Genomic DNA, 26,478 nt, shown 5'->3' with positions numbered 1-26,478 from the left:
CTATTAGAAACATTAACCTGTAGAATGCTGGTGTTTTAATTCAGGCTGGCAAGAAAACGAATGTTTAGGATGTAGATTACATATGCCCAGTCTCCAAAGGTGTCTCACACTCAGCAGACACCTACCAGCCCTGGGGTCGTAGCTCCATGCGATCATGCTTCTGCCAACAACCCAAACACTTAGGATATGTCTACACTGCCCATGATGGGGCATCCACACTGCATTGTAAGCATGGGTTTACAATTGCTGGATCCGGGTCTCACAGTCATGCTAACACATCCATACTGCACGACACAGACCTTCTGACTTGGGTCTGCGGCTTGACTTGTGTCCACACTGCACAGTGACAGGGATTGGATCCAAGTCACAGTGGGACTTGGGCTCTGACCCACCCCCCCTTAGTAAGATTCTAGGGCCTGAGTGCCTGATGACTTGAGTCAGACTGATCTGTGTGTGGATGGAAGCAGGGAGGAGGTGGGGATGGGAGCTTGGGCTCAAACCTGAATTAGAGTCCTGGCTTAGTGTGCAGTGTAGACATACCCATATAGAGCCAATTTAGTGTGCAGACAGGAAGACCAAGGGAAAAATGAAATACCACCCTAGGGAGGGATTTTCCAAATTATTCAAGTGAGTTAGGAGAACAAGTCTCATTGAAAGTCAGGGGGACTTGTGTGCCAGCTCACTTAGATGCTTTGGGAAATCGCTTGCTTCCAAAAACAGACTAAAAGTTAACTAAATCAGTCGTCCAAAACAGGCTCAACAATGTCTAATGCCTCACACACATGCAGTTTCTTTGGATCCTCGCTGATGGGACAGGGCTGGATCCTGCCAGGCTGGGCCATGTTCTAAGTGACACCAGTTCTCACCGAAGATAAAGGAAGTTGATGGACTTAGTCATTGCAGAATCAGCCTAATAGTGATGAAAACACTTTGTGCTTCTAAGTACCTTTCATCCAAAGATTTCATACAGCTTTCTAAACATTAATGAAACAAGCTTCACCTTTTAAGATAGGGACGATGACCTACATTAATAGATTCCAAGACCAGAACAGACCATTGTGATCATCTAGTCTGACTTCCTGCCTAACTCACACCATGGAAGTTCCCCAAAATAATTTGTAGACCAGAGCTTTTAGAAAAACATCTAATCTTGATTTAAAAATGGCCTCTGATGGAAAATCCACAACTCTTGGTAAATTGTTCCAATGCTTAATTACCCTCACTATTGAAATTTTAGACCGTATTTTCTAAGTTTGTCTAGCTTCAGCTTCCAACCATTGGATGATGTTATATCTTTGTCCGCTAGATTGAAGAGCCCACTGCCAAATATTTGTTCCTCATGTAGGTACTTATAGGGCTTGTCTAATGGTGCCATTGTCCGCAATAGAGGGGCACTAGCATGTTGTGTGCTGACCCATGTTTCAAACAGTACTACGTTACCATGCATTAGGGAACTTTTCGTGCATGCCAGCCGAGTCCACATCACCAGTTAGCGTGCAACACGCTGGTGTGCTTTAGAATCTACACCCCTGTAGTACGGACTAAGGCACCGGGGAGGCAAGCCCATAAACTGTGATCAACTCATCCCTCAGACTCAAGAAGCTCAATTTATTGAGGTTATCACTATAAGGCAGGTTTTCGAAACCTTTATTCATTCTTGTGGCTCTTCTCTGAACCCTCTCCAGTTTGTCAACATCCTTCTTGAATTGTGGACAGCAGAACTGGACACGGCGCCAAACAGAGGTAAAATACGTTATCTAATCCTACTTGAGCTTACAGATGCTGAGGCACAGGCAAATGGAGCGTCTTGCCTAAGGGTCACACAGCAAGTCAGTGGCAAGATCCTCTGTCTTGACTCCCAGTCTCTCCCCCAACCACTAGAGAACACTCCCTTCCTGGAGTTGGGAATAGAAACCAGGAGTCAATTCCCAGACCCCCCTCCTCTAACCACTAGACCCCACTCCCTGTCCAGAACTGGGAACACAATCACTTGCCCAGTGGTTCAAGAACTTTAACACTCAGAACCACCAAACTAACTGTGATTTCCTTCTGCACCTTGAATCCAGTAAGTCTTTGCAGGCAAAAAAACCCTGTGATCATGGCAAGGAACTATCGGTTTTACCAGCCACCAGGTTTCTGCAAGGTGAACTTTTTCAGGGTGGTGGGTAGATCTGACCATTACCCAGTAACCTTTATCTATCTTAGGTAGATGGAGATCATGGAGTCCCCAATATCATAGTACCTGCGAATGTCACAGTCTTTAATATATTTATCCTCACCACATCCCTGGGAAGCAGGGAAATGCTATTATCTTCATTTTACAGATGGCAAATTACGGCACAGAGGCCCTGATCCTTAAAGGTGTTTAGGCACCTAACTCCCATTTAAATCAATAGGGGTTAGGCTCCTAAGTCCCAAGGTCACATGGGCTGTCTGGGGCAGAGCATGGATTTGAACCCCGGGGTTCTGGACCACCCACCTCTGCATGGCACGCCAATGCATGAGAGGCACCACGCTAGTTGGTACAGAAAAAATGGGGTCAGTAGGACAGTGTGTGCCCATCTCATTGTCCCAGTAGCTGCACACGTAACTCCCTGGGTGTCAGAGAGCAAGCATGTCCCCTGGCGCTGGCCCTAAGTGCACATTAGACAAGGTCATTATGCGGCACAAGTGGGATGCCCCTGGTGCACGTGGGTGAGACGGAATTAATAAAAATCTATCTTATTAACTGCCTGACCTCACCCCATCGATCCCATTCAGAATGGCATGAACACACACAAATCCCTTTGTGTTACAACAGAGAAAGGGCTCAGCTGAGCTCAAAAAGCCATCTAAATCCCTGGTGCAATAGTGACTCCTTTTTCAAAGAACGAAGCTCACTTGGGAAAAAAAACAAAACAAAAAAAACTAATAATGCTTACAAAACTTACGCTAGGAAGAGAAAATTCCACATGGATTTGAAATTTTTTTACTTGGTTAAGCTCATAATTCCATAAAACGAACACTATTTGTGGTTCCTCTAATACTTTTATTAAAAGTTTGGGGGTTTTTTCTTTTCTTTTTTTTAAGATCTGGAACAGCAGGGCATGTTAACTCTTTGGATGCCCACGGAAAGTGAGAATGCAGAAATATTAGACAGACTGGGCTTGATTTTTCCATGGTCTTGAAACGTGGTGGAATCGTTTCCAAAAGCTGTAAACAAAGGGTGTCAAATGCCACCACTCTGATCTGGTAGCATTTTGCACCAATTTTCTTTGCCAGCTCCATGCCAGTTCCATACAACATTATGCAATGCCAATTCCACGCGATGCTCATGCCATTTCATTCTACTGAACTCTTATTTCACAGGATACCAGGAATAGTAATGACTTCATTTCTTAAATCCACTCACGATCCAAGCACAGAGGCAGAGGCTGGAGAAATGAAACCGAAGCTGCCTGCCTAGCACGTGCTACGGCTGCTGCTTATCGCACTGCTCAGAAGTAGAGCTGGGCAAAAAACTGATTTTCCAGTTTGGTTGTCAAAATGAAAAATCCAAAAAAAAATGTTCCTTTTAGGTCAGCCTGAAATGACCATCTTTTTGTTTTTCTTGCTGGAATGATAAACTGGGGGGGGGGGGGGGTGAACTAACTATTAAAAAAAATAAATAAAAAAATTCACCCAGCTCTATTTGTAACTGCAGCCTTGCCCAGACTCAGGGTAATACGTTAATAAATACTGGGCTCTTTTTATTTGCTGTCTGGTGGTGGAGCCTGGAGTGTGTGCTATTTTTCTCCACAACCATGAGGGCTAGAAACTTCTTTCTTGCCACCTCCCTATTTGAAGTCAGCGACTTTTATAACTTTGTTCCAAAACTCATGCTCATACACGAGGCTGTCATGAAGATTGGTCCCTCTGAGAGCTGCTGATATTTGGTCCATATACCTAGTCTTTGGTCTCCCTCTTTTTCATCTTCCATCCACAATCACTACAAGAGCTCTCTGATCTCTGCAAGATATGCCCATACCAACATAACCAAGCCTCCTTCAACTTGTCTTCAATTGGAGCAACCCACATTAGGCCCCTTGCCAGCTCAAGGGCTAGAAACTTACTTAAAAAGATAGTTGAAATTCTCACTTAATCACATGCCTCCAGGTGCTGGGGCTTTAAGAAACGCACCGAATATTGCAAGACTCAAGATAAAATGGCAAGGGTTGGCATGAATACCTTGCACTTCCTACATCTATAAATTGTATCTACACATTGTCTCTTACCTTTAGAATGTAAGTTCTTTGGGAGCAGGTTCCATCTTTTTTGTTCTGGGTCTATGCAACGCCTAGCACAATGGAGCTCTATCCCGGACTGGGACCTCTATGTGTTAGTGAAATACTAATGTATACACATATTGCCCTTTACCCAAGAATACATACAGTAGGTTCTTTCCAACCATCATATTTCTCCATTCCACATGCAGCTGGGGTTTTTCAACTCTGGAGTGGGCTCCAAGAAACAGCTATGTTTCTAGCCACCATGTTTTACACTGCCCCTCTTTCAGGATTTGTGCCACTTTGCATGGTCAAACAATGAACTGGCCCATACTTGCTGTTTCCTAATCAAGGTCAAAACCAAATCACCCTGGTGCAATTTGAGGATGGTTAACAGATTTAATCAGTGTGTTCGGTCTCAGCATCAGCACTGGCATGAACCCACTGGGTATCTCCTGTGAAAGCACCATGTGTAACTTCACTATGGTCGCAAGCAATTTGTGAATTTTCTTTTGCATCATCTTACTTGAGATTATAACAACTCACTGCATTTCTATAGCTACTTTAATCACGCAGGCTCCCACAGTGCTTTACTAACTATGCACATAGCAGAACCGCTTCATCCAGCACAGAAATGCAACCCCCTCTGGGGTGGAACGTGATACCTGCTCAACAGCGCACAGCAACATGACAATAGTTTGCATATTGCCTTGTCTACACTCCGATTTCCCCCCCCATCCCTTACAATTTGCCATCATTGGGAGTGCTAACGTATACAAGGCTTACCATTGTGTCATCTATACCTGCTCTGAGCTGGCTTAGAGGAAATGGTGCTTAAAATGCGAGAGACTTCCTGGAGCCATCTGCCCTAAGGCGCTCATCAATATTGACACTCATGGAGCTGAACGAGTGGGAACAATGGTGGGATATTTTGGGACCCTATCCGGGATCCCCAGGCAGGGGACAACCAGCTGAGTACTAACTCTGGGGGGAAAAAAGCCATCTACTCGATCATCAACGATATCTCCAGCAGCGCAGTGTCTCCTAACGCTCTGCTGGGTGCACTCGGTCAGTGCTGACGTAGACTGGAAGCTGTTTGGGGCAGGGACCATCATCTTGTTCTGTGTTTGTACAGAACATGATTGTGATCCATGATTGGGGCTCCAAAGCGCTACCACGCTACATACATAACACCACTACCTACTGAGGTGTCCTCTCCTTACCTGGCAGATTCTTTCCACTCCATTTCTTCCCCGTCGTGCTGCAGTGTGTCCATCTCAGTGAACAGGGTGGGGTTTGGAGGGTCATCGTCTTCACCCAGGATGTAACGAAGGCGTTCAGCAGCTGGAGACACTACAGCAAGGAGATAAAAGAGTTCATTTAACCCTGGGCAACTGTTGATGGTTCCCAGCCCAATCCGGCTTCAGAATTGCTCTAGGAACCTTGTGAGAAATGAGCTTTCCAGTGAATATGTCCTGGTTCTAGCCATAGAGTCACAGAGTTCAAGGTCAGAAGGGACCACCAGATCATACCTCTCACCTCCTGTATAGCACAGACCACCAACTGCACATCAAGCCCAGCAACCAGAATAAGACCAAAGTACGACAGACTTCAGGAGACTAAACCAGTGACAAGGAACTGATTAAGTGAGATATACCTATGTGGGCAAGAAATACAAAGAGTATTCGGGGGGTGGGGGGGAGGGATAGCTCAGTGGTTTGAGCATTGGCCTGCTAAACCCTGGGTTGTGAGTTCAATCCTTGAGGGGGCCATTTAGGGATCTGGGGCAAAAATTGGGAATTGGTCCTGCTTTGAGCAGGGGGTTGGACTACATGACCTCCTGAGGTCCCTTCCAACCCTGATATTCTAGGATTCTATGAGTAGCTTTGCTTGTGATAATTTGGTCCTTTCAAACTCAGCCCTAGCCAGAACCAGGAAGCAAAGCAAGAAAATGGAATTTGTTTCTCCAAAATGTTTTGTGGGCTCGGGTTTGAGTTTTGGGTGGCGAGTCAGATCAGCTACTTAATCAAACCTGGCCAACTGTTGGGGAAACCATCTTTGATTTCTCTTCCGTTTTGCGGATGCTGAAAAATGGACTTGGAAAGACCTCACTGCGCACCTGGCGCTGGAGCGATGGCAGCGGAGTTCTTCGCTGCCCAAAATGCAGCTGTAGCAGTTCATTCGGGCGGCCTGAACAGCAGCTCCCGGGCTCTAGTTTTCTAGGAAAGACGCTGCAAAGGCAAAAGGGGTAATTTTGACGGCAAACAAAAGTGATTCAGCATTTTTGGAGCAGCAAGATTAGTCAGTCCTGACCCACAAAGCTTTGGAGAAACAGAACGGAGGGTAAGGGTGGAGGAGGGGAATCGACGGGCGTAACTTAGATCCTGAAGTGAAAAGGACATTTTGAGGACAATAAGCCGTTTGAGGGAACAACTCATTCAGAAACAAGAGGCCCATTGAGGAGCAGGGAAGGCCGAGACAATAAGCAATTCAGGCCAAGTTTCCTCAACAAAGAAGGCTTGAAATATGGAACAACTGGCAAATGAAATGAATGGAGGGCACACACTCGATTTTGGTAATCAGTGGATACAACCACCAGCTAGATTCAGAGGGTGAAATCCTGGCCCCATTTAAGTCAATGGGAATTTTGAGATCGGTTACAGAAGGGCCAACATTTCACCCATTGAATTTAAGGCCAGAAGGGACCATGATGTTCATCGAGTCTGACCTCCTGCAAAACACAGGCCAGAGAATTTCATCTCCTACACCACGCCTGTACTTGTGGTTGAGCTAGAGTGCGTATCTTTTCAGAAAGGGACATCCAATTTTATTTAAAGACATCAAGTGATGGAGAATCCACCACATTCCCCAGGGAAGTTGTTCCTATGGTGAATTGCCACACTGTTAAAAATCCGTGCTTTATTTCTATCTTGAATTTATCTAGCTCCAGCTTCCAGCCCTTGGATCTTGTTCTGCCTTTACCTGCTAGATTAAAGAGCCCTCAGCTATCCCCAGGTAAGTATTTACGGACTGAGCTTCTTAACTCTTTGGACCCCTGGGGAAGAAACGTGATGAGACATTGTACACACATGGTGATGCTCTTTGTGGTTCCTTTAGGTGCTAGGGGGCAGGGTCCTGGATCAGGAAGGTTCCACCATTTCAGTGAGAAATTCTGGCTTTGCAGCAGTGGATGGCTCAGGGGACTGATAAGTGGATACAGAGCATTTAACTTCCAAGTCACCAGCTAGAATCCAGTCCAGGTTGGGGAGTGACTGATAGTTACCACCACCTGATGTCTGCTGCTTGGTGGCTTATGTGAAATGAGTTTGGTGCAGTCCAATCCCCGTGCACAAGTGTCCATATCATAAGAAACACCAGCACAATTGCCCTTTCCGTCACGTCACGTCCGTGGCTTCAGTGGAGAAGCCAAGGCTCACATGGGTCATGAAGAGCGAACCCTCCCACCTCCAGCTCACAGACAGACGTTGAGAAGCTTGCTTTGTGCTGTGCCTGCTGCAGTTAAACATGGGGCTTCAATGTCCAGAGCTGTCAAACCAGCTTCTTCTACCAGCAATACAGCCTGTAAGAAACAAGAAACCCGGGTCTTGAACACAGGGGAAAAAGTTTTCATCCTCTTTTCTGTGCGGTGTTTTCCTCTGGACATTGAGCCGAAACATGAGGTCGTGGCTCAGACAAAGACTTCTGTTGAGGTCATTGGGAGTTTTGCCTGAGTGAGAGCTGTACAAATCGGCCCAAGGTTTTGGTGTTAGAAACGATATTTTTTTCCTGCTGACATGTGAGTTGGTGGAGGTTCACCCATCTTTCATCAAATTCAAATCGGTTTCAGGGCTCTCTTTCTATTCATCTATTCTGGGATTTTCTTTTTTTCCCCCCTTCTCAACATTTTCTGTCTCTCGATCTCAGAAAGAAAGCGAAACTCTGAGATAAAGAGAGAGAGAAAGTTTCTTGGAGTTTTGTGCTCTCTCTCTCTGTCTCAGAGTTTCCCTTTCTTGCTTTCTTTATGGCTCGAGCCTCAGGAGCAAAGCCTCATGCTCCTGTCACAACAAATTAACCGTGTTCCCCGCCAAGTGTCGAGGGGAGAAAAGAGCAGTCGAGACAAGCTCCGCGATGGAGCGGCTGCGTCAGAGTAAGCTTAGGCCCGTGGCTCTGCCATGTCACCCAGGGACGCGGACAGAAATTTCAGCAGCACAGGACATTTTTAATTACTGAGAGCGCTGGTTCATTTCCTTTGAATTGTTCCGCCTGAGTGACTCTAATGCATTCCCTGTAGCCGTGCGAGGGGGGCGGGGAGAGCACACACTTGCCCTCCTGACTGCTTGCTCCATCGCTCAGCGAGCTCGGTGGATTTTCTCTTAAATCTCTGTGTTCACATGCTTTTAGATCTCTTGGCAGCATGCAAGGCAGCTGGCAACAGCCCGCGCAATGCGAACCCACTGCTGAGGTGCGTGAGGTTAAGAATAAATGCTACTTTAGCCAGGCTAGGAGAGACATGGCCTAGTGGTCTGAATACCGGGCTACAAGCCATGAACTCCTCAGTTCTAATGGCATCTCTTACTTACAGAGACAGCATTTTAGTCTCTACGGCCAGATGATGATAATATAGCCTGACTTTCCACGCAACCCAGCCCAGAGAATTTCACGCAGTGATTCCTGAAGCGGATGGGGGTTATCCATCCCCACGGCGTAAGAGAACACTAGTGAGTCCTATTCCATGAATTGTATCAACGTAGCGCCTAGGAGTCCTCGTCATGGACCAGGACACCACTGTGTTAGGTGCTGTACAAACTCAGAACAAACACGGCCCCTGTGCCAAAGAGCTGAAGCTCTAATTGTAATACAAGAGTCTAGATAAGGAGATGGACAGGCAGGGGAGTACAGGGAAAAGACGAGACTATATTGGCAATCTTTTTGAAATGTATCCAGTTGTGATTTTAAGACTCCTAATGAGGATGAACTAACTATTATTTGAGTATCTCCATCGGTAAAACGGGAGTAGTGCTCACCTCCCACTCAAGCTTGCTGTGGGTATTTTGAAGCTAGAAGTCTCTAGATAAGAACGTTAGAGAGAGGCAGGGTAATCCAGGGCTTAGGGCACTGGAGGAGGACCTTGGAAACCTGCATTCAGGTCCTGTCTCCGCCATTAACTCACTCTGATCTTGAGCAAGTCACTTTCCTCACCTGTGAAATGGGGAGAACAATCCTGCTTTTTGGTACGGATCACAGAATATCAGAGTTGGAAGGGACCTCAGGAGGGCATCTCGTCCAACCCCCTGCTCAAAGCAGGACCAACCCTCAATTTTTGCCCCAGATCCCTAAATGGTCCCCTCAAGGATTGAACTCACAACCTTGGGTTTAGCAGGCCAATGCTCAAACCACTGAAGCTTAGATGGAAAGCACTGAGTGATAAATGAGATGCATGATTAATAATACCCAATTAAAATAGCCACTTCTTCCCCATTCTGAAAAGCAGCCACCACAACAACAATTCGGATGAATTCCAACTGCATCTACAGGCTGCTGTCCTTACACAAAAGTTCGGGGAGTTAGAAAAGTACCAGTTTTTACACTAGTACCGTGTTCTCGAATATAGCGTCATTACACCACAAGTGATTCACAAACTTCCCCACACAACATAACTAGGAATCGTTCGCTCCCTAGTGAACGGTGTGAAACATGACAACGGTTTAACAGAACCTAGCTACATCACATGACAACTTAAGACCGGAAACTAAGAATACTGTCTATCTATAGGTGCTCCCAATGAGTCTCTGTCATGATTGCTGCGGGAACTTTTGCCATGTTAAATTCCAGCTGAAATAAAACTGCTCCCCCTTTGAATGGCATTTCAGAGGGACCATTCTGACCCTCTCGTCTTACCTCCTACACAGCACAGGCCATAGGATTTCACTCCGTTATCCTTGCATTAAGCTCATAACGTTGTTTTTGGGACTCAGCTTCGACTATCACAACACACGTTCCCTCTCCCCATACCAAAGCATACATTTGATTGCAAGACACCAGCATTCTCCGGCCTCGCCTATGTTAAAGCATTTTTGTAAATGGATAGGATTTTCAAGTGACTAAGGTAGTCAAGCACTAAACTGCCTCAGATGCTTTTGCAAGCAGTGTGATCGAGTGGTTAGAACGCTGGACTGGGAGTCAGGAGACTCGAGATCATAGAATATCAGGGTTGGAAGGGACCTCAAGAGGTCATCTAGTCCAACCAATTCCAATCTACTCCAGTTCTATTCCTGGCTCTGCCGTTCAGCAAGTCACTTCTCCACTCCGCCTCAGTTTCCCCATCCGTGAAATGGGGATGATATTATCCTCCTCTGTAAAGAGCTTTGAGATCTACTGATGAAAAGCACTAGGTATTACTATTTCTCCTACTGTGCTAACACCAGCGAAATTCCACTGGTGGTAGCAACAGTGGGAGCACAAACAAGGCTGTTTTTTCTAACTCCGCTCAGAGCAGATCTAGACAACACGGCTCGTTTATGCTAGGTTTCCCACCAGTGGTACTGGTGTAGGGGAAGTGGTGCAATAATCATGGTGGGAGATGTTAATAAAATTGCCGGTGTAGAAAAGACCCGGGAGCTAGCATTCGCAGCTCAAAATGGGCAGTGGAGGAGCGCTCATACAGACAACCAAGATGGCAACAGTTCTCTAGGCTCTAAGTTACGAAAAGGTCTCATGGAATAATCGAAAGGGGTAGTGTTTCTGTAGTTTTGGTACCATCCTGTTTAATGTGATAGAACAGGAGAAACTTTCTACAGATTACCTCAACCACCGTACTGAATTTGAGAGAGAATTATCCTTCCCTCTCTCTATGAGATGGTTTAGCAAACCTACACAAAGGGTCACATTCATCATGAAATTCTATAGGTTTTTCAGAGTAATTTCTAGGGAGCCTTATTACATTTCTATAACCCCTATTGTTTCCATCCCTATTACATTGTACAGAACTTTTTCATGAATGGAAGGAACGTGAAGGGGCCATGTGGAAAGAGGAAGCCTCAAGGTGACCCATTAACAACTTGAATGTTATGAAGGGCAATTGATAAAACTGACTGAGAATTCTCCCAGGTGAGTGATTCTAAACTAGGGCCAGAAGCTAAAAATTAGGAAAGTAGAACTAAAATGGAGATAATCAGGGAAATACCATGTGCTCACTTCATCGTATTCATCGGAGCTGTAGCTCACGAAAGCTTATGCTCAAATAAATTGGTTAGTCTCTAAGGTGCCACAAGCACTCCTTTTCTTTTTTAAAAGAATCATTAAAAGGATTAGAAAACATGCCTTCTAGTGATACATGCAAGGAGCTCAGTCTTTTTAGCTTAACAATAAGAAGACTACAGGTAACTTGATTATAGTCCATAAAGCACCTACACAGGGAACAAGTATTTAATAATGGGCTCTTCAATCTAGCAGAGAAAGGTCTAACATGATCCAATGGCTGGAAGTTGAAGCTAGACAAATTCACACGGGAAATAAGGCGTACATTTTTAACAGCGTGAGTAACCAGTGGGACAATTTACCAAGGGGCATGGCGGATTCTCCATCCCTGGCCATTTTTAAATCAAGACTGGATGCTTAGTAAAAGATCTGCTGTAGGAATTATTTTGGGAAGGTTCTACAGGAAGATCAGACTAGATAATCATAATGGTCCTTTCTGGCCTTGGAATCAATGAACTCTACAAAGCTCTGGAGGTCTTCAGTTCTATCCCCTTATGTGGGCCATTCATACAGACCTCTGATGACAAAGTGGCCAGAGTCTACTGGTCACTGGAAGGCCCACTTCCAGTCAGTGCTATCAGCATTTCTGTTGTTAGGTTTAGTGTGCGGGTGCTGGGTGGGGTTGTGTTTGATACACAGGAGGTCAGGCTTTCCGTGGTTCTCAACCTGCGGCCCAATCAGCACACCGCTGTAGCCCACGTGACATCCTCGGGGCCACACAGGTAGTCTGTGTCCCACAATGGTAAACAGATTGAGAATCACTGGACTAGATGATCTGGTGATTCCTTCTGACTTTAAACTCTGACTTATTGAGTAGCTCTAGTCGAGGCAACAAAGGAATGTGGTCGTTCCCGGCAGCCCCGCAGTAGCATCTATCTACCAATGTAGGTACTACATAGCGTTGGGGGAGCAGAGACTCCTGTGCAGCCTTGCCTAGAAGGCAAAGATGCTGAGGGATGAAAAAGGCAGTATTATCAGCAGTCCTCCCTCCCCATGAATCCCGTACTGAGTTTCAGGCCAGCTCTGGTAATCCTAGACCATTGTCTATTTCCGGGGGATTTGCAGGAGATAGTAGAAAAAGCAGGAAGGTGGGATCTGCCAAGTAACGGCACTTGTGTTGGGCCAGGAGGCTTTCCCTGTTCCTAAGATTCCTTAACAATCTGCTCATTTAAGGGCCTACTTTATACAGAGCAGAACACACCAGTTATTGCAGGCCACAAGACTCTCGCTAGGAATCTGGCAGAAGAGCGTGCCATGCGCCCGGTGTGTTGGAATGCCAGTCACTCGTGCTATTTGGGTCCGCTTCCAAACAGCTGAAAAATGCCTGCGGCGGAGGAACACCTTTGTTCAGAGGTAATACCACTGTGGGATTCCCAAGGGAGAGATCCTGGGGCCAACTTCAAGGCCGTACTCGTACGTTATCGCATGGCACGTCCAGAGGTGCCACAACTTATGTAAACTAGTGGGGGCGGGGGGGAGGAGAGCAGGAGTGAAAATGCAGCAGTTTGGAAGCGATGTTGAGGGGGGACATCAGCAGGAGAGTCAAAATTTACGGAGACATGTCCTTTCTCTTCCCCGAGCGGTTACAGCAATAGGTACATAGGACACAATGTACATAACTAAGGCAGAACAACTACATTAAATGGTGGGGAAAATTCCCAGAGTGCTTAATTCCAGTACTTTTACTAGATTTGGATTGTTTGCTCAAAGTGTATGTGACTGGTCTAATCTATTAATTTTAAAAATCAATTTCCCTCCCGCCTCTTTCTAATGATCAGCACACGTGAAAAAGATATGGAAACATTTGGCCCTTCCCATTACAGAAAGGTGGGATCAAAAAGCTAAGTGATACGGGCCAAGTATTGAGGCACACAAATCCCTTGGGATGGGGAAAGAATAAATGAATGGAGAACACACACACATGAGGTACACTCTTAAGTGTGAGCACCTCTCTGAACATCCAGCCTCTTCCCCTGCTGCTGCAGAATTCCTGCCTTCAGCATATTTGCTAGTGTTTTGTCCAGTCGGGTTTATAAATTCCCATCCCTTCCCTTGGGAGACTATTCCACAAGCCAATAATCTCACTATCAGGGAGCTCTTCTGATACTCAGCCTAAATGTTCTTGTCATTCATTCAACTGCTTTAGATGATCCTTCCCTGCTCCTGGGTGCTTACAGCCTTCGAGTATTTCCAGGCGGTTATGACTGGCCCTTCATTGTCACTTCGCCAAGCTAAGCATGTCTACTTTTAATCTTTCTACCAAAAACTGCCCCGCTCCAGATTCTTCTTCTTCCTCCTTTCAGAAATCCCTCCCTTTCATCATCAGTATCCTTTGAGCCCTGAGATACCCGGAAATGACCACAATACTCAAGGTATGGTCACGTCAGAATCATAGAGAGAGGTGCTTTTTTGAAAACATTACCCTCAGTCATTGGGAGCATGTCTATATTGCAATCAGAGGGCGTGACAGCAGATAAAGCTTTAATCTACCTAGTCAGGGCCCTGGATACATGAAGCCACAGCAACAAAAGCTTCAGCAGAGCCTATACACGACCAAAGTGGCTTCACTGCGGTGGGACCCAAGATAGCTAAATTAAAGCTATCTTGGGTGTGGCTGCCTGAGTTGCAATCACACCTGTGGCTGCAGTATAGACATACCCTTCGGCCCTAAGTCCTCTTTCAATGGGATGTAGGCTACCACAGCCCAGATTCTCAAAGGGATTTAGAGTAACAGCCGTGTTAGTCTGTATTCGCAAAAAGAAAAGGAGGACTTGTGGCACCTTAGAGACTAACCAATTTATTTGAGCATGAGCTTTCGTGAGCTACAGCTCCCGCACATTACACGGTTTTGAGAATTTTACCCAGGTTGTAGTGGATCCCCATTCTGGGGCATAATGGCCTGCCCATATACAGGACCAAAAAACCAGAAAAAGGGCCAGATTCTTGGCTGGTGTGAATCAGTGTCACTCCATTGAAAATATTGACCCAGGTTCAGTGAAGCCACTGGAGCTATACCAATTTACACGGAGTGAGGGTCTGGCCCAGGGCCATAACTCATAAAAATAAATGAATGAATGTGAGGTAGAGACACAACTCCAGAAAAACCTCACTCTGGGCTCATCGACACGAGAAGGTTGCACCAGTATAATTTGAGATGTGAACTGAAACCAATAGAATGACACTGGTGTCAGACTGTGTGGACACCTATTTTGGTACAAGGGAGGCCTTTTCCCAGTTTCGTTTAACCGGTTCCTGATAGACCTGAGCTAAACCAAAATAAGCCACCCCTATACTGCAGTAAATGCCCACGCAGCCTTTTGCACCGGTTTATATTGGTTTAAAAAGAGATTTAAGTTATAGCGGTGCAACTTTCTCATGTCGACAAGCCTTGAGTCAACGTATATATTGTAGATCTTACAACGCTCACACTACTTATACTCAGTAGAGATTACCATCCTCATTCTGACATTTCTCTCCCCCTTGTAAGTGGTTCCCCTCTTATATACAGTACTGAATCTTCTCCGTCTACACGGCATGCTTATCCAAACAAATGCTCCCCCTCCAAAGCTGTGTAAAACAAAACAATCCCCCCCAAGCAAGAGCGACACCCATTCTACATGCATGCTGGGATCAATCCAGTAGTAATCATATTCCACACTTCCACAGTGCCTTCCACTCTAAGGTCTCAAAGCACTTAAATAATTAACTTAGCATCACAACACTCTCAAGAGGTTGGCAGGGCATTGCCCTCCCCCCACCCCCCTGGTTTTACAGGGGGGAAATGGAGGAATACGGAGCTGACTGGATGTGCCCTAGGTCACACAGTGAGCCTGTCCAGGCCCATCCAGCCATGTTCTCCTCCTGGCCCCCCATCACCACAAGATCAGAATTTGTGGCAAAGCCACGAATAAAATGTAGGCATCCTGATTCTTCTGATGGTCTCTCTTCAAAACAGGGGAAGGACTATCTCCAGCTCCTTTAATCTCCCCTGCACACTGACCTACGAAGCATCATGTTCACAACAGACATGGCTGCAAATGGAGAGACTTTTTTGTGTCCCTAACTTGAGGGACAAATCTCCTCTCCAAATTGCACACGGGAATCTCTTCCAGCCTATTCCCCACTCCATGCATGCACCTGAGTTACACATAAGAACCACTTTTGGAGAAGTGTGCTCGGCAAAGCTAAGAGGGGAGTTTAAGCCTATGCTCGCAGGATGAAATCCTGATTCAAACTTCCAGCACTGAAGTCAATAGATTTTTTGCCCGAATAAGGACTTCCGGACTAGCCTATCGTTACAATTATTTCTAACATTCTGACAATACTCTTGGCACATTACAAAATAAAGACAGTCCCTGTATCCAGAAGGGCTTACACGGTTAGAACCGATTGTATCTCCTAATTACCCTGGCATTTCATTAAGTAACCTGGACACAAGGATGGGAACCTCCACAAAGGTGCAGAGCAGCTGTTTTGGGTTGGGATGGTTGTCTCCTCCGCTGTTGGCAGGGAGTTGTTCAAACAAGGGTTTAACCCAACCACACGGTGGTCTCCTCAGGCACAGTCTATTTTAATAAACTGTTGGGTTTTAGTACTTCCTTAATATGTCAGATGTTAATCCATTTATGAAAAATGTCTTTGCTAATGGAATCCCAGTGCTCTAGAACTTGGAAACAAGAAAGTCGGCCAAATACGGTACTCAAGAAAGGGGCTAATTAAATCGGTGCGTGTGTAAAAGGAAACCTCCTGCTGCAGCCAGAAATACTCTGCCTTTCCCTTCCATAAAGAATTCAGGTGAAGCAGAATTCATAACTGCCATGAAAGAACAGGACGTCCCTTGCATTATAGCTTAGCCTGCTTTACTGCTTAAGACCCTTAAGCCACACCACCAGAGACTTGGTCATTATTATCATCAATCATTTAATATGTCCATCACTGTAATGGTGGGAGGCGCTGGTTGGAATCAGGGACCTGTATAAACACAAAGGAAGACAACCCCAGAGAGTTCATGACCGACGTACATTTCAGAAGCTCTCTCGCAAAAAGCGATGCTGGGATAAAAGCGGAGGGGCCGGTAACGCTCTCGGATCCGATCCCTCAACCCTGCAATGGTATGGGGGGCTCATGGACGTGAGAAGAAGGATGGTATCAGTCCCATTCCATTGCAATGCTACAGTCACTTGAGGTTCTAGCTTTGCACCCTTATGATGAGGATGTATTCTTTGCATTGTGGTAGCAACACAGGGCCATAAGCAAGGATTGGGACCCCTGTTGCAGTAGGTGCTGTACGTGCACAAAACCAAAAAGCCCCCCTCCTCCTGCCATCAGGGAGCTCCATGGCCAGATAGCCAGCGTGGGCTCTGTTATGCAACTGATTAACCCCCTTCTCTCCCAGATCAACAGGAAAGCTGTTTGTGATACATCAGCCCTCTGAGAGGATGAACAACATGGGTTAAAAATAATAACTATTATTATGTGGCAGCCAGCAGGGTGCTTCACAGCACACACACAAGACAGGTCCCTGCCTTGAAAAGCATAAAAATCTACATGATAAATAAACAAATGCCACAGTTGGGGGTGGGGGGGCTCTCAGGCTTTGCCCCAGGAAGGGGGAGGAGTTGGGTGACAACTTCAACTCTATGCTACTTTCTCAGCAGGAGGGAGAGGACCTTTCCCCTGAGAGCGCAGAGCTCTTGTTGGTTGGGGACCCTCCAAGGGCTCTACACTACAGAGGCTGTGACACCAAGGGAGAGATGGACAAGAGCTATTCTGTATTGGAGTCCCTGCTGCCAGCCTCTCTGCTGCCATGTGCAAGTACTTAGTTAATTATTCCTAGACCAGCCTTAACAAAAGGGCATACCCTAGTCCAAGCCTGGAACTTCTCCACTAAGGGGAATCCATAACAGCCCTTGGAAATGTCTCCCATCACCTGCAGTAACTATTTTAATCTAATCTATATTTTTCCCTACTGTAGCTTCAGCCAGTCACCTTTCTTCTGTCTCTAATGCCAGAGAGGAATTTTGTCCTACCTTTAACATCCCTTTGCAAAGTTCTAGACACCTGCTTTTCTCCAGGCTGGACCTTCCCAGCTCTTGGCCCTAGCCTAGGACTTGGGAGACCTTGCTCCACCACAGACTTCCTGTGTGTCTTTGGGCGAGTCACTTAGCCTCTCTGTGCCTCAGTTCCCCCATCTGTACAGTGGGGATAATAGCACTGCCCTGCCTCCCACCGGTGCTGTGAGGAGAGCCACATCTGTACCTAAAGGTGGTTTAACATTTTAACTTTCTATTCTGAGTGCATTTGTGAAAAAATTTGTCAGCCATTGAAGAAAACAAAAGACAAAGGGGAACATTTACCTAGAAAAGAAGGTTTTTTCTTTCTTTCCCCCAGCTTAAGGTCTAAGCCGATCTGTCTACACATAACATGTACTTTCTGCACTGTGCAGTTTTGCTGGGATCCTTGAGCTACTGCCTTCCCTCCAGGCACAGCACACCTAGTCATTCAATATCTTGCAAGTGGAAGGTCTGAAGATCGTTTTTCAGGTCTCTTCCTCCTCTAGAGTCTTAGTCACATTGTTCCCCTGACCGGGGTCACTGACCCGAACAAAGAGTTATTTGCTAAACCAACATCGATAGGACTTCACTGAGCAGTGGGGGCAGGAAGCTGCTGGAGAGAATGCTTGGTATTTATTCACCTGAGGGATCTTTTCCGCCCTGAAATAAGCAAAGCCTATCTTAGTTTCAGGCACTTATGTGGATCTTATTCATTTTTCTCAGCTGGTAAATCTGATACATCATTCAACTTCATTAATGAAGATACCAGATCTTCAGTTAGGAAGATGATGTTTAATGGTAATTTATTTTTGAGCATGCAAACTGGGCATCTTCGTATCAGCGTTTCTTCAACATTCTTGCAACGTTTTGACATCTCAGCCTTATTAAAACTATCCTCATTAGAATGCTCCCTCAATTTGCTACTTGGAGACAATAGCCACCTTGTAGGTGCTGGGTTAAGAGAGCATTAGAATGCTAACGGCTAGTTTAATAAAAGCTTTTTGCTCTTTCTGAGCAAAAGTGACCCAATGCTTGCAGAGTTTTTGCACTTTTGAAAGGCAATCCACTAAAGCTAAACCAGAAGGCATACACTGATGCATCTGAAGAAGTGGTTTACCACCCACGAAAGCTTATGCCCAAATAAATCTGTTAGTCTTCAAGGTGCCACTGGACTCCTTGTTGTTTTTGTGGATACAGACAAACATGGCCACCCCCTGATTCTTTACACTTGTGCTAGGAAGTTGATCAAAGGTCATAAAGAGATCCACTGTTTGGGCAGGAATAGATCACATTAATGTAATTTAAAAAGAAAAACAAAGAATTAAGAAAGACACTGCCAATAGGACAGATTTTGGTCTCCCTTAACAGTTTTATATCCGTGCAACTACACTGGCTTTAGTGGAGTTACCCCTAGTTTAAACCACAGTGAGATCAGAATCAGGCCCTGAATGTTCCAGAGCTGAAGGTTTAACGCAACATTAATACTACAGATAAAACAGGTTGATTATATTGAAATGGACAGTTGCACAGAACAACAGAAGATAACACTCTGTACTGGTACACGCATCTCTCTATTAAAGAGGCACCACACCCACAGAACTACTTCCCAAACCTTTCCCCAACATGGTGAAAGCCCCAGCTGACGTGGTTTTGCAAAACAAAGGCCAACTCTGGTTTTGCTTCTCTTGCGTACCATAGATACAGAAAGTGGCTGCCATTACAAGAATAAAAGCAGCGCACAGTGTTATCTGCAGTGGCTGCAGTTTTCAACTAGACTTGGCGTAACAAACAACTGACAAGCACCTAGCATCGGTCTGAAATGCTAACTATCGCATGGTGCTTGACAATTCGAATTATCCATTCCTTCAAAAGAGAAACACTTGTTTTCTGCAGGCCTCATTTTGCAGGACAAACAGAACATACAATGAGTTTTCTTCTCCTTTGCGATCCATCCCTTGCCCCTTAAAAAGAAGGAGGATAGGCGCAACACTGGTTGTTCCGCGGAGATGATCCTTGCAACTAGCTGCCTTCTACAATGAAGCATCCCAACAGCAGCACTTATTGAACCTCAGGACCGAGAGGATTTAGATCCCCAATTTCCATTAATTTTAACGGGAACTGGATGTCCAAATTCCTTAGGATGCATTGAAAAGCTCAGCCCACAGCTCTAAATTATCCCTCTGTCTAGAAGTCCAACATCCCATTCTAGATGCAATTTGCCTCTTCTAGCCCACTTCCAGAACACAATGCAGCAACGGGCTCCAAAATGGAAGGCGCTCTCTCTCTCTAGTGTGCATGTGGGCTTACTGCTAAACTCCCTTTGTTATATTTTTTGGGGTCAGCTGTGCCACATTTTTAAGGCGCAGTATCCCTCAGTTTGATCTTTGTTCGGCTGGAAGGGACAGTCAAAACCACCTTTCTTGCCCCCTCAGAGGTGAACAAGCTGTGTTTGCTACCAAAAAGTTTATTTTCAGCAAGCACATCGGATTCCGAGATACCACACTGTATTGCTAATCAATTTCTCTTACACTTGCAAACAAACAATGCTGTCGCGTTTTCCCCGCCCCTAGATCAGTTAAGAAACGGCTTTTGTAAGCAAGAAACAAAGCCCAGGAACACCAAGGTTTTTAAGTCTGGAAAGAGAATGGAAGCATGTGGAATAGTTCTTACCTGGAACGGTTTGCATTCTTTCCCCCGTTAAACGTACACCACACCAAACAAAACACACCCCAAACTTCCTCCTTTATCCACTCAGTCTTGTTAAACTCCACGGCTTAATGAGCAGATTATAAAGAATATAAAGCACTTTCCTCTCTCGTCGGCTCTCATGACGTGAAGTTACCAAATCCACCGAGATGCCTGCATAATAAGAGGTGAGCGGACTGGTGTGTGAGAGAGTGAATGAGTGTTGGGGGGGGGGGGGGGAATGAGAGAGGTGGGAGGATGGGAATGGCAGCACAGGGTTTGATATAATCCCTACAACTTCAGAATGCTGCACATATTTACCCCCAAGCACAGACAGAGTCCTGTGCCTCTTTATTCAGGCAAAATTCCCCTCAGAAGTCAATGGGAGTTCTGCCAAAGTATGAGCTGGAATTGTTGAACAGGCCCTATCTTAGCTGGGTTAAATCCTAAATGTTTTGGATTCTCCATGTGCCTCATGCTTTAGTATTCTTTGATATTGCATGTTGGGCCTCATCTTCAGATACGGACATCCATCCATCAGGAATATTGCAGTGGATTTATTTCCTTCACGGTAAGGGACGGTAAATTCAGGACTCTATGCAGGGTTAGAGTGCTCCACTAAGTGCTTTGGAGACTGTTTCAAATACACAATTGCCAACACTTGCTTTGTAAATTCTGCATTATTCAGAAACAACTTGCAACTACAAAGGACTGTACTCCCCTGAACTAGCCCCCGTCAGAAACCTTTACCATTTCCAGCACCTTTTATTGGAGACCGTCAAAGAGAAGACAAGCCTGCGCTGTTGATCCTACAGGTTTGCTATCATTTAGCTTTAATGCACTGCCTCAATATGCAAGTCACATTGAATAACTAACTGGGACACTAGGCTTTGCCAAGTGAAAGAAAACAAAAAGTTTAAGTATAAAGAATTACAGGCATGATTTCCAGACTGGTACTCTGGTTTTACAAGTGCACTTTTGCCAGGGAATTGCTGGAATGCTTTGCCAGTGAAAAGCATGAATGAATTGCAAGCAGAATCTCTGGTGAGTACAGAATTGTGCCCTTAAAAAGAGAGGACTGAAAAGCAAATCCCGATAGCCTGTCACTTTTTGTGATCCAGCTCCTACAGCAGTTTGGTTTAGTGCACTCATAAACGAGCAAAAAAAGAAGAGAACATCTATATTGGGGCTAAATCGAAGATTGACAGCTATTTTGCTATGTAAAATGTTAATCTTTCCTAAGGAGCTTTAAAAACTAGACTGGACAAGGCTCTAGGGAATAAACTGTAGGGAACAATCCTACTCTGGTGAATAAATAGACTAGATGTGACCCAATAGGGTCTTTACTGTCTCTAACTACTATGATTACATGACACCTTGAAAAGTATTAGAGCAATGAATACATTTTATGCTAAATTCTGGTCATTCTGCTAACTCACCCTCCCGCTCATCCTCCCACCCCCGCCAGTCTTCTCTGTTCACCTGTCATGTCCTGTCTGACATCTAGTCTGTGAGCTCCCTTGGACAGGGACTCTCTTTTTTGTTATTTTCTTTGTACTGCATAGTATAATGGGGCTCTGATCCTCAGCTTCGGTTCCTAGATGCTACTGCAATTAGAATAATAAAAACTAGGAGAAATAATAATACCCAGCTCTTATATAGTGCATTTGCATCAGTAGATCTCAAAGCACTTTATAAATGTTGCAATTAAGTCAGGATGGAAAAAATGCAAAAAGTAAAGCCAGGAAATGGTCAGCAAAAAGGCACTGCATTCAGTCATAATTCAATGACCAGAAATATGGACTATTAACTAACTCTTGAGTAAGAAGTAGGAAATAACATTAATTACTTACAGTACAACACCACTTTGAAAAGACAGCACTGAAATGACCTTGCTGCATTATATACTGACTCTTTCAAAGGCTCACATACTACATCTGCTCTGCTTACAAACGAAAAGGGGTGTTTTCAAATTGCTGCTGTCATAGGACTTGAAAAATTAAGGCTGTGTTCTTCCTGTTTTGGGTACCGTTTAGAATAGCGAAGAAGAGACCACAATTGTACCTACAGGTTGCAAATGCTACATTCTTTACCATGTTTTACCAGCAGAGAACGAACCCAGGACCTTCAACACTAAAAGCAAGGATGGTTACCATTTGAACTAGAGGAGTATCACATTTGCTATTAGCAGTATTAGGCTCATGTGGACCCATCACTACAGGAAATACATTACACACATCACACACAATAATCAGTGGGTGGTTTTCATCAACACGCAGGATGGAGAGAAATTTATTTAGGGCAGCTGGGACACAGGGCATAGCTATGAGTGGTCGGATGAAATTATGCCGAATATCAGGATAAAAGTTTCCTAACAATGAGATCTATTTGGCTGTGCATTTCCTGAGGAAAATGATGGAAGTCCTATTTGGGGGGAGGAGGGCGGTGTAAAATTAGACTGGACAAACCAGTCCAAATATCTCTATTATATTGCATGGAGGATGGGTCCATCAATGACTATTAGCCAGGTTGGTCAAGGAAGCAACCCCATGCTCTGAGTGTCCCTAAGCCTCCAAATTCCAGAAGCTGGGACTGGATGACCGGGGAAAGATCATTCAAAATTGCCCTGTTCTATTCATTCCCTCTGAAGCATCTGGCACCAGCCACTGTTGGAAGACAGGGTACTGGGCTAGATGGACCATTGGTGTGACCCAGTGTGGCTGTTCTTATGTTCCAATTCTACAGTCCGAACTTACCTAACAAGTCTGCTGATGCTGCACAAAGCAGAACAAAATCCAGCTCACTCTTCCGAAACGGCATGGGCTGAAAGAGGCCTCAGCAACGAGACCCTTATGCTTCAGCAGCCCTCAGGAGCCTGAACAGACCCTTTGTGGCCAGTGCAGCCACCTATAATTTAGAGAAGCCTTTAGGCCATTCTGTATGCAGCTGAGTGCCAAATCAGCCCCTGGCAGCTGTGGCAATTAGGGGACCACAAAGGCAGCTCTGGAATATCTGATCGCTGTCCCCATGTGGTGATGTTAGGCACAAAAGATTGTGTTAGCCTGAGTGCTACAGAGGACTAAAATTGAGTGAATAATGGGTCCGGGGCTGAATTGGAAAAAAAACAAACAAAACAAATTCACCAATCTGAGCCAAAATGAAAGCTTTTTGAAAAAGTTTCCATTCAATTGAAAAGCTGAAAAGATTTCATTTTCAATCCAGTGGAACGTTTCTGTTTACCTCTAAATGATTTTTCCCAATGTTTTGATTTGTTTAGAGTCAACTGAAATGTTTTCAGTCAACTTCAAATGATTTTGTTTTTTACTTTTTCATTTTGATTCGGCTGTTTCAGGTGCTTTCCACACTTTTTTTTTTTAATTGGCCAAATTTGGAATCAAAACACCAGTTGGAATCCAAAAGCTGAAAGAAAACGTTTCGACTATTTCGAAATTTGTTTTCAATGGAAACGATTCATTTAATTCAACCTGAATCAATGAATAGTTGCAAGCCCTGAAAAACACATTTTTTTAAATGAAAAACACAATTTGTTGAAAAAACGATGCAAGCATTATAGAGGACCGCGGCGACCCCCTCAGGAAATCTGATCTAGCGACAGTCCAATTCCTTCTCTTCTTGATTGCGAGGAATAGCACAACTGGGACTTACTCGTCCTGCTGGCGTTGTCGTTCCCATTGTCGTAGCTTGCCTGCCCTCCTTCATCGGTATCGGATCGGTCCTGGCGCTCATAGAGCTCGCTGGTTTTATCCCGGCTGGAGGTGGATCTCCGCCTGCGCCTTTTCCTCCTGTAGCCCCGTGGCATTGGCACCCCGATGTAAATGGAATGGTAGTCTGCAATGGAGAGAAAAAAGAAACCCACCAAGGAACTTCATATGGAGCAGCAGGGCTCTGGGCGTACAACCCTCACCGCTTTTCACTTGTGAATAGAAGCCAGCACTTCCATATGCTCTCCCCACCCATCTCCCATTAGGCCTGAAACACCAAACATTACTATCGTGCTAACAAGGATGTCTGGCTACTCCCAAACCCATCGATGCCATGGAGTCCACAAAAGTAGGCATGCCCTTGGGTTTTGAGTCTCATTGGCACCCCCAGAAGCACCATTACACACATCCCCACTGATACATCAGGGTGCAAAGGATGTTTTTACTTATTTAAATGGAAACAACAAATTGTATCCATTCGGCCTTGAATTTTGGGTGAAATTTGGCATCACTTCAAGGAATATTACCCTGCTAGGTAGTCTTCAGACCAACTGAACAGCCCTATTCCGAGATGCGCTGAGTAGCTGCAGCTTCCACTAAAGTGGTGGGTGCTGACCACCTCCCAGGATCAGGCCCCAGCTGTATATTAGGAAGTCCAAGGTAATCTCTCTCAAAGTCAAAAATGTTCATGTCCCCCATACTTTTTTTTGCTTTTATATTAAATGTATCTATGTTAACAGTAAGTCTGTGTGTGTTTTGAGAAGCTGATAGAGAATACTTGACTTTGAAGAGTAAGGGTGTATGAGGAGTGAGATTTTTCTCTTTTCTTCAGAGCAAATACAGTTTTCAATGCCTTGCAATCCCTTTGGTTGTCATGACCCATGAGCTGAGAAACATTGGTCTATGGATAGATAGGGCATTAGACTAGGATTCAGGAGATCTGGGTTCAATTCACAGCTCAGCCACAGAGTCCCTGTGTGCCCATGAACATGTCACTTAGAGCTGTCCGGGGCCTTAGTTCTCCACCTGTAAATGGAGATAGCACTTCCCTACCTCCCAGGAGGGTTTGGGAGAACAAATCCATTAATGATTGCGACATACTGCAGTGATGAGGGCCATATAAGTATGTAGGTAGATCGATCACTGAAGTAAATGGCAAAACTCCCATTGACTTCAATGGGAGAAGATCAGCCTCCAAAGGCAAACTGTGGAACACCTGGAATTTTTCTTACCTTCTTCATCATCATATCTCTTCCTGGAGTTGCTGAGACCTCTCTCACTCAGTCCATCATCCTCATCCATCATGACTGAACCACTAGAGGAAAGAGCTGACGGATTCAAGGGGAAGAATAAAGAAAATAATTAGAACATGGCTTTTAAGAAAAAACATTTTCATTTTAGATCAATAAGAGATTCTTTAGAGAGAGGCATTTGGCTCCACATCAGTGGTAAGAGACGATTATTAAAACTCATCTTTTTGGGGTGGGGCCAGCCTTTAGTTTTGTGTTTGTACAGCGCCTGGCAGAGTGGGGCCCAGTCCTTTTTCTAGATGCTCCCGCAATACAAATAAATAATAAATCAATACTGACGAAGGCTGGGGTATCCTGCCGACCCCCTGAGGTGGTTCTGCCGGATCTGGGCTAAGACACATTGCTGAATAAAATATTTGTGTGACAGTAGTGCCTACAGACCCCAACAGAGATGGCGGCTATTGTGCTAGGCGCAGTATAGTCAGCTGGTGAGAGACAGTCCTTCCCCAAGAACTTACAGCCTAAATAGACAAGACAGGCAAAGCATTGGAGAGAGGCAGGTCTCAAGACATTGTTTCATTCTGTGTTTGTACAGGGCCTAGTAAAATGGGTTGCTCGTCCATGACTGGGGCTCCTAGCTTCTACTGCAATGTGCATAAATAATTACAAGGGAAATATTTAATAAACAAGAGGCCTAAATTCACAGATGTGATTGGGTTTTTAAAATTTTTGTAAGGGAACTAGCTAGGTTAGGAGGCTTCTAATGAGATACAGAAGCTATCTGAGCTGTAGGGACCTGATCCAACTCCCATTAAAGTCAAGGAAAAGGCTTGCCTTTTTATTACTTTTTATTATTTGTATTCCTGTAGCATGTAGGGGCTCTACCATGGACCTGGACCCCACTGTGCTAGGCGCTGTACAAACATAGAAAAAAATGGTCCTTTTGATTCTCATTTGGGCTGCACCAGGCCATACATCACCAAGTTCAAATGTGACTCATGGCAATGGGTGGTCAAAAGCCGTTGCTATCAAATGTTCATCTGGTGACTTGGGCAACATGAGGGTCTCAGCTCAGTTCCTAGCATCCACATCACAACCACTGATTAACTGGCTGTCTCAACAAAAAGGCCAAGAACTAGACAGGCCATGGAGACCAAACTACACACTCGCTCCTAGAGATAGTGACACATATGGCAATTTCCTGAAATATCTTTGGGAGAACTCATTGTGGGTCCAGGACTGTATGAAATTCCACTGGGGAGAGTGA

General features: G+C 45.0%; 1 protein-coding gene across 6 annotated transcripts in view; it reads right to left on the bottom strand.

Moving 5' to 3' along the window:
* SLC4A5 (solute carrier family 4 member 5) overlaps positions 1 to 26,478 on the bottom strand; it is a 118,090-nt gene that overhangs the window by 79,663 nt on the left and 11,949 nt on the right. For all 6 annotated transcript variants that reach the window (XM_074940365.1, XM_074940366.1, XM_074940368.1 and 3 more), the window contains exons 3-5: positions 25,194 to 25,289; positions 23,906 to 24,088; positions 5,468 to 5,597 (exon numbers count right to left, since the gene is read on the bottom strand). In XM_074940365.1, the coding sequence (XP_074796466.1) occupies positions 5,468 to 5,597; positions 23,906 to 24,088; positions 25,194 to 25,266 (386 nt within the window). In that variant the 5' untranslated portion in view covers positions 25,267 to 25,289. The remainder of the gene's footprint in view (positions 1 to 5,467; positions 5,598 to 23,905; positions 24,089 to 25,193; positions 25,290 to 26,478) is intronic.

The sequence above is a fragment of the Natator depressus genome, chromosome 26, assembly GCF_965152275.1.
Source record: "Natator depressus isolate rNatDep1 chromosome 26, rNatDep2.hap1, whole genome shotgun sequence".
NCBI classification, from domain to species: domain Eukaryota; kingdom Metazoa; phylum Chordata; order Testudines; family Cheloniidae; genus Natator; species Natator depressus.
This window is presented reverse-complemented; position numbering and strand designations above follow the sequence as displayed.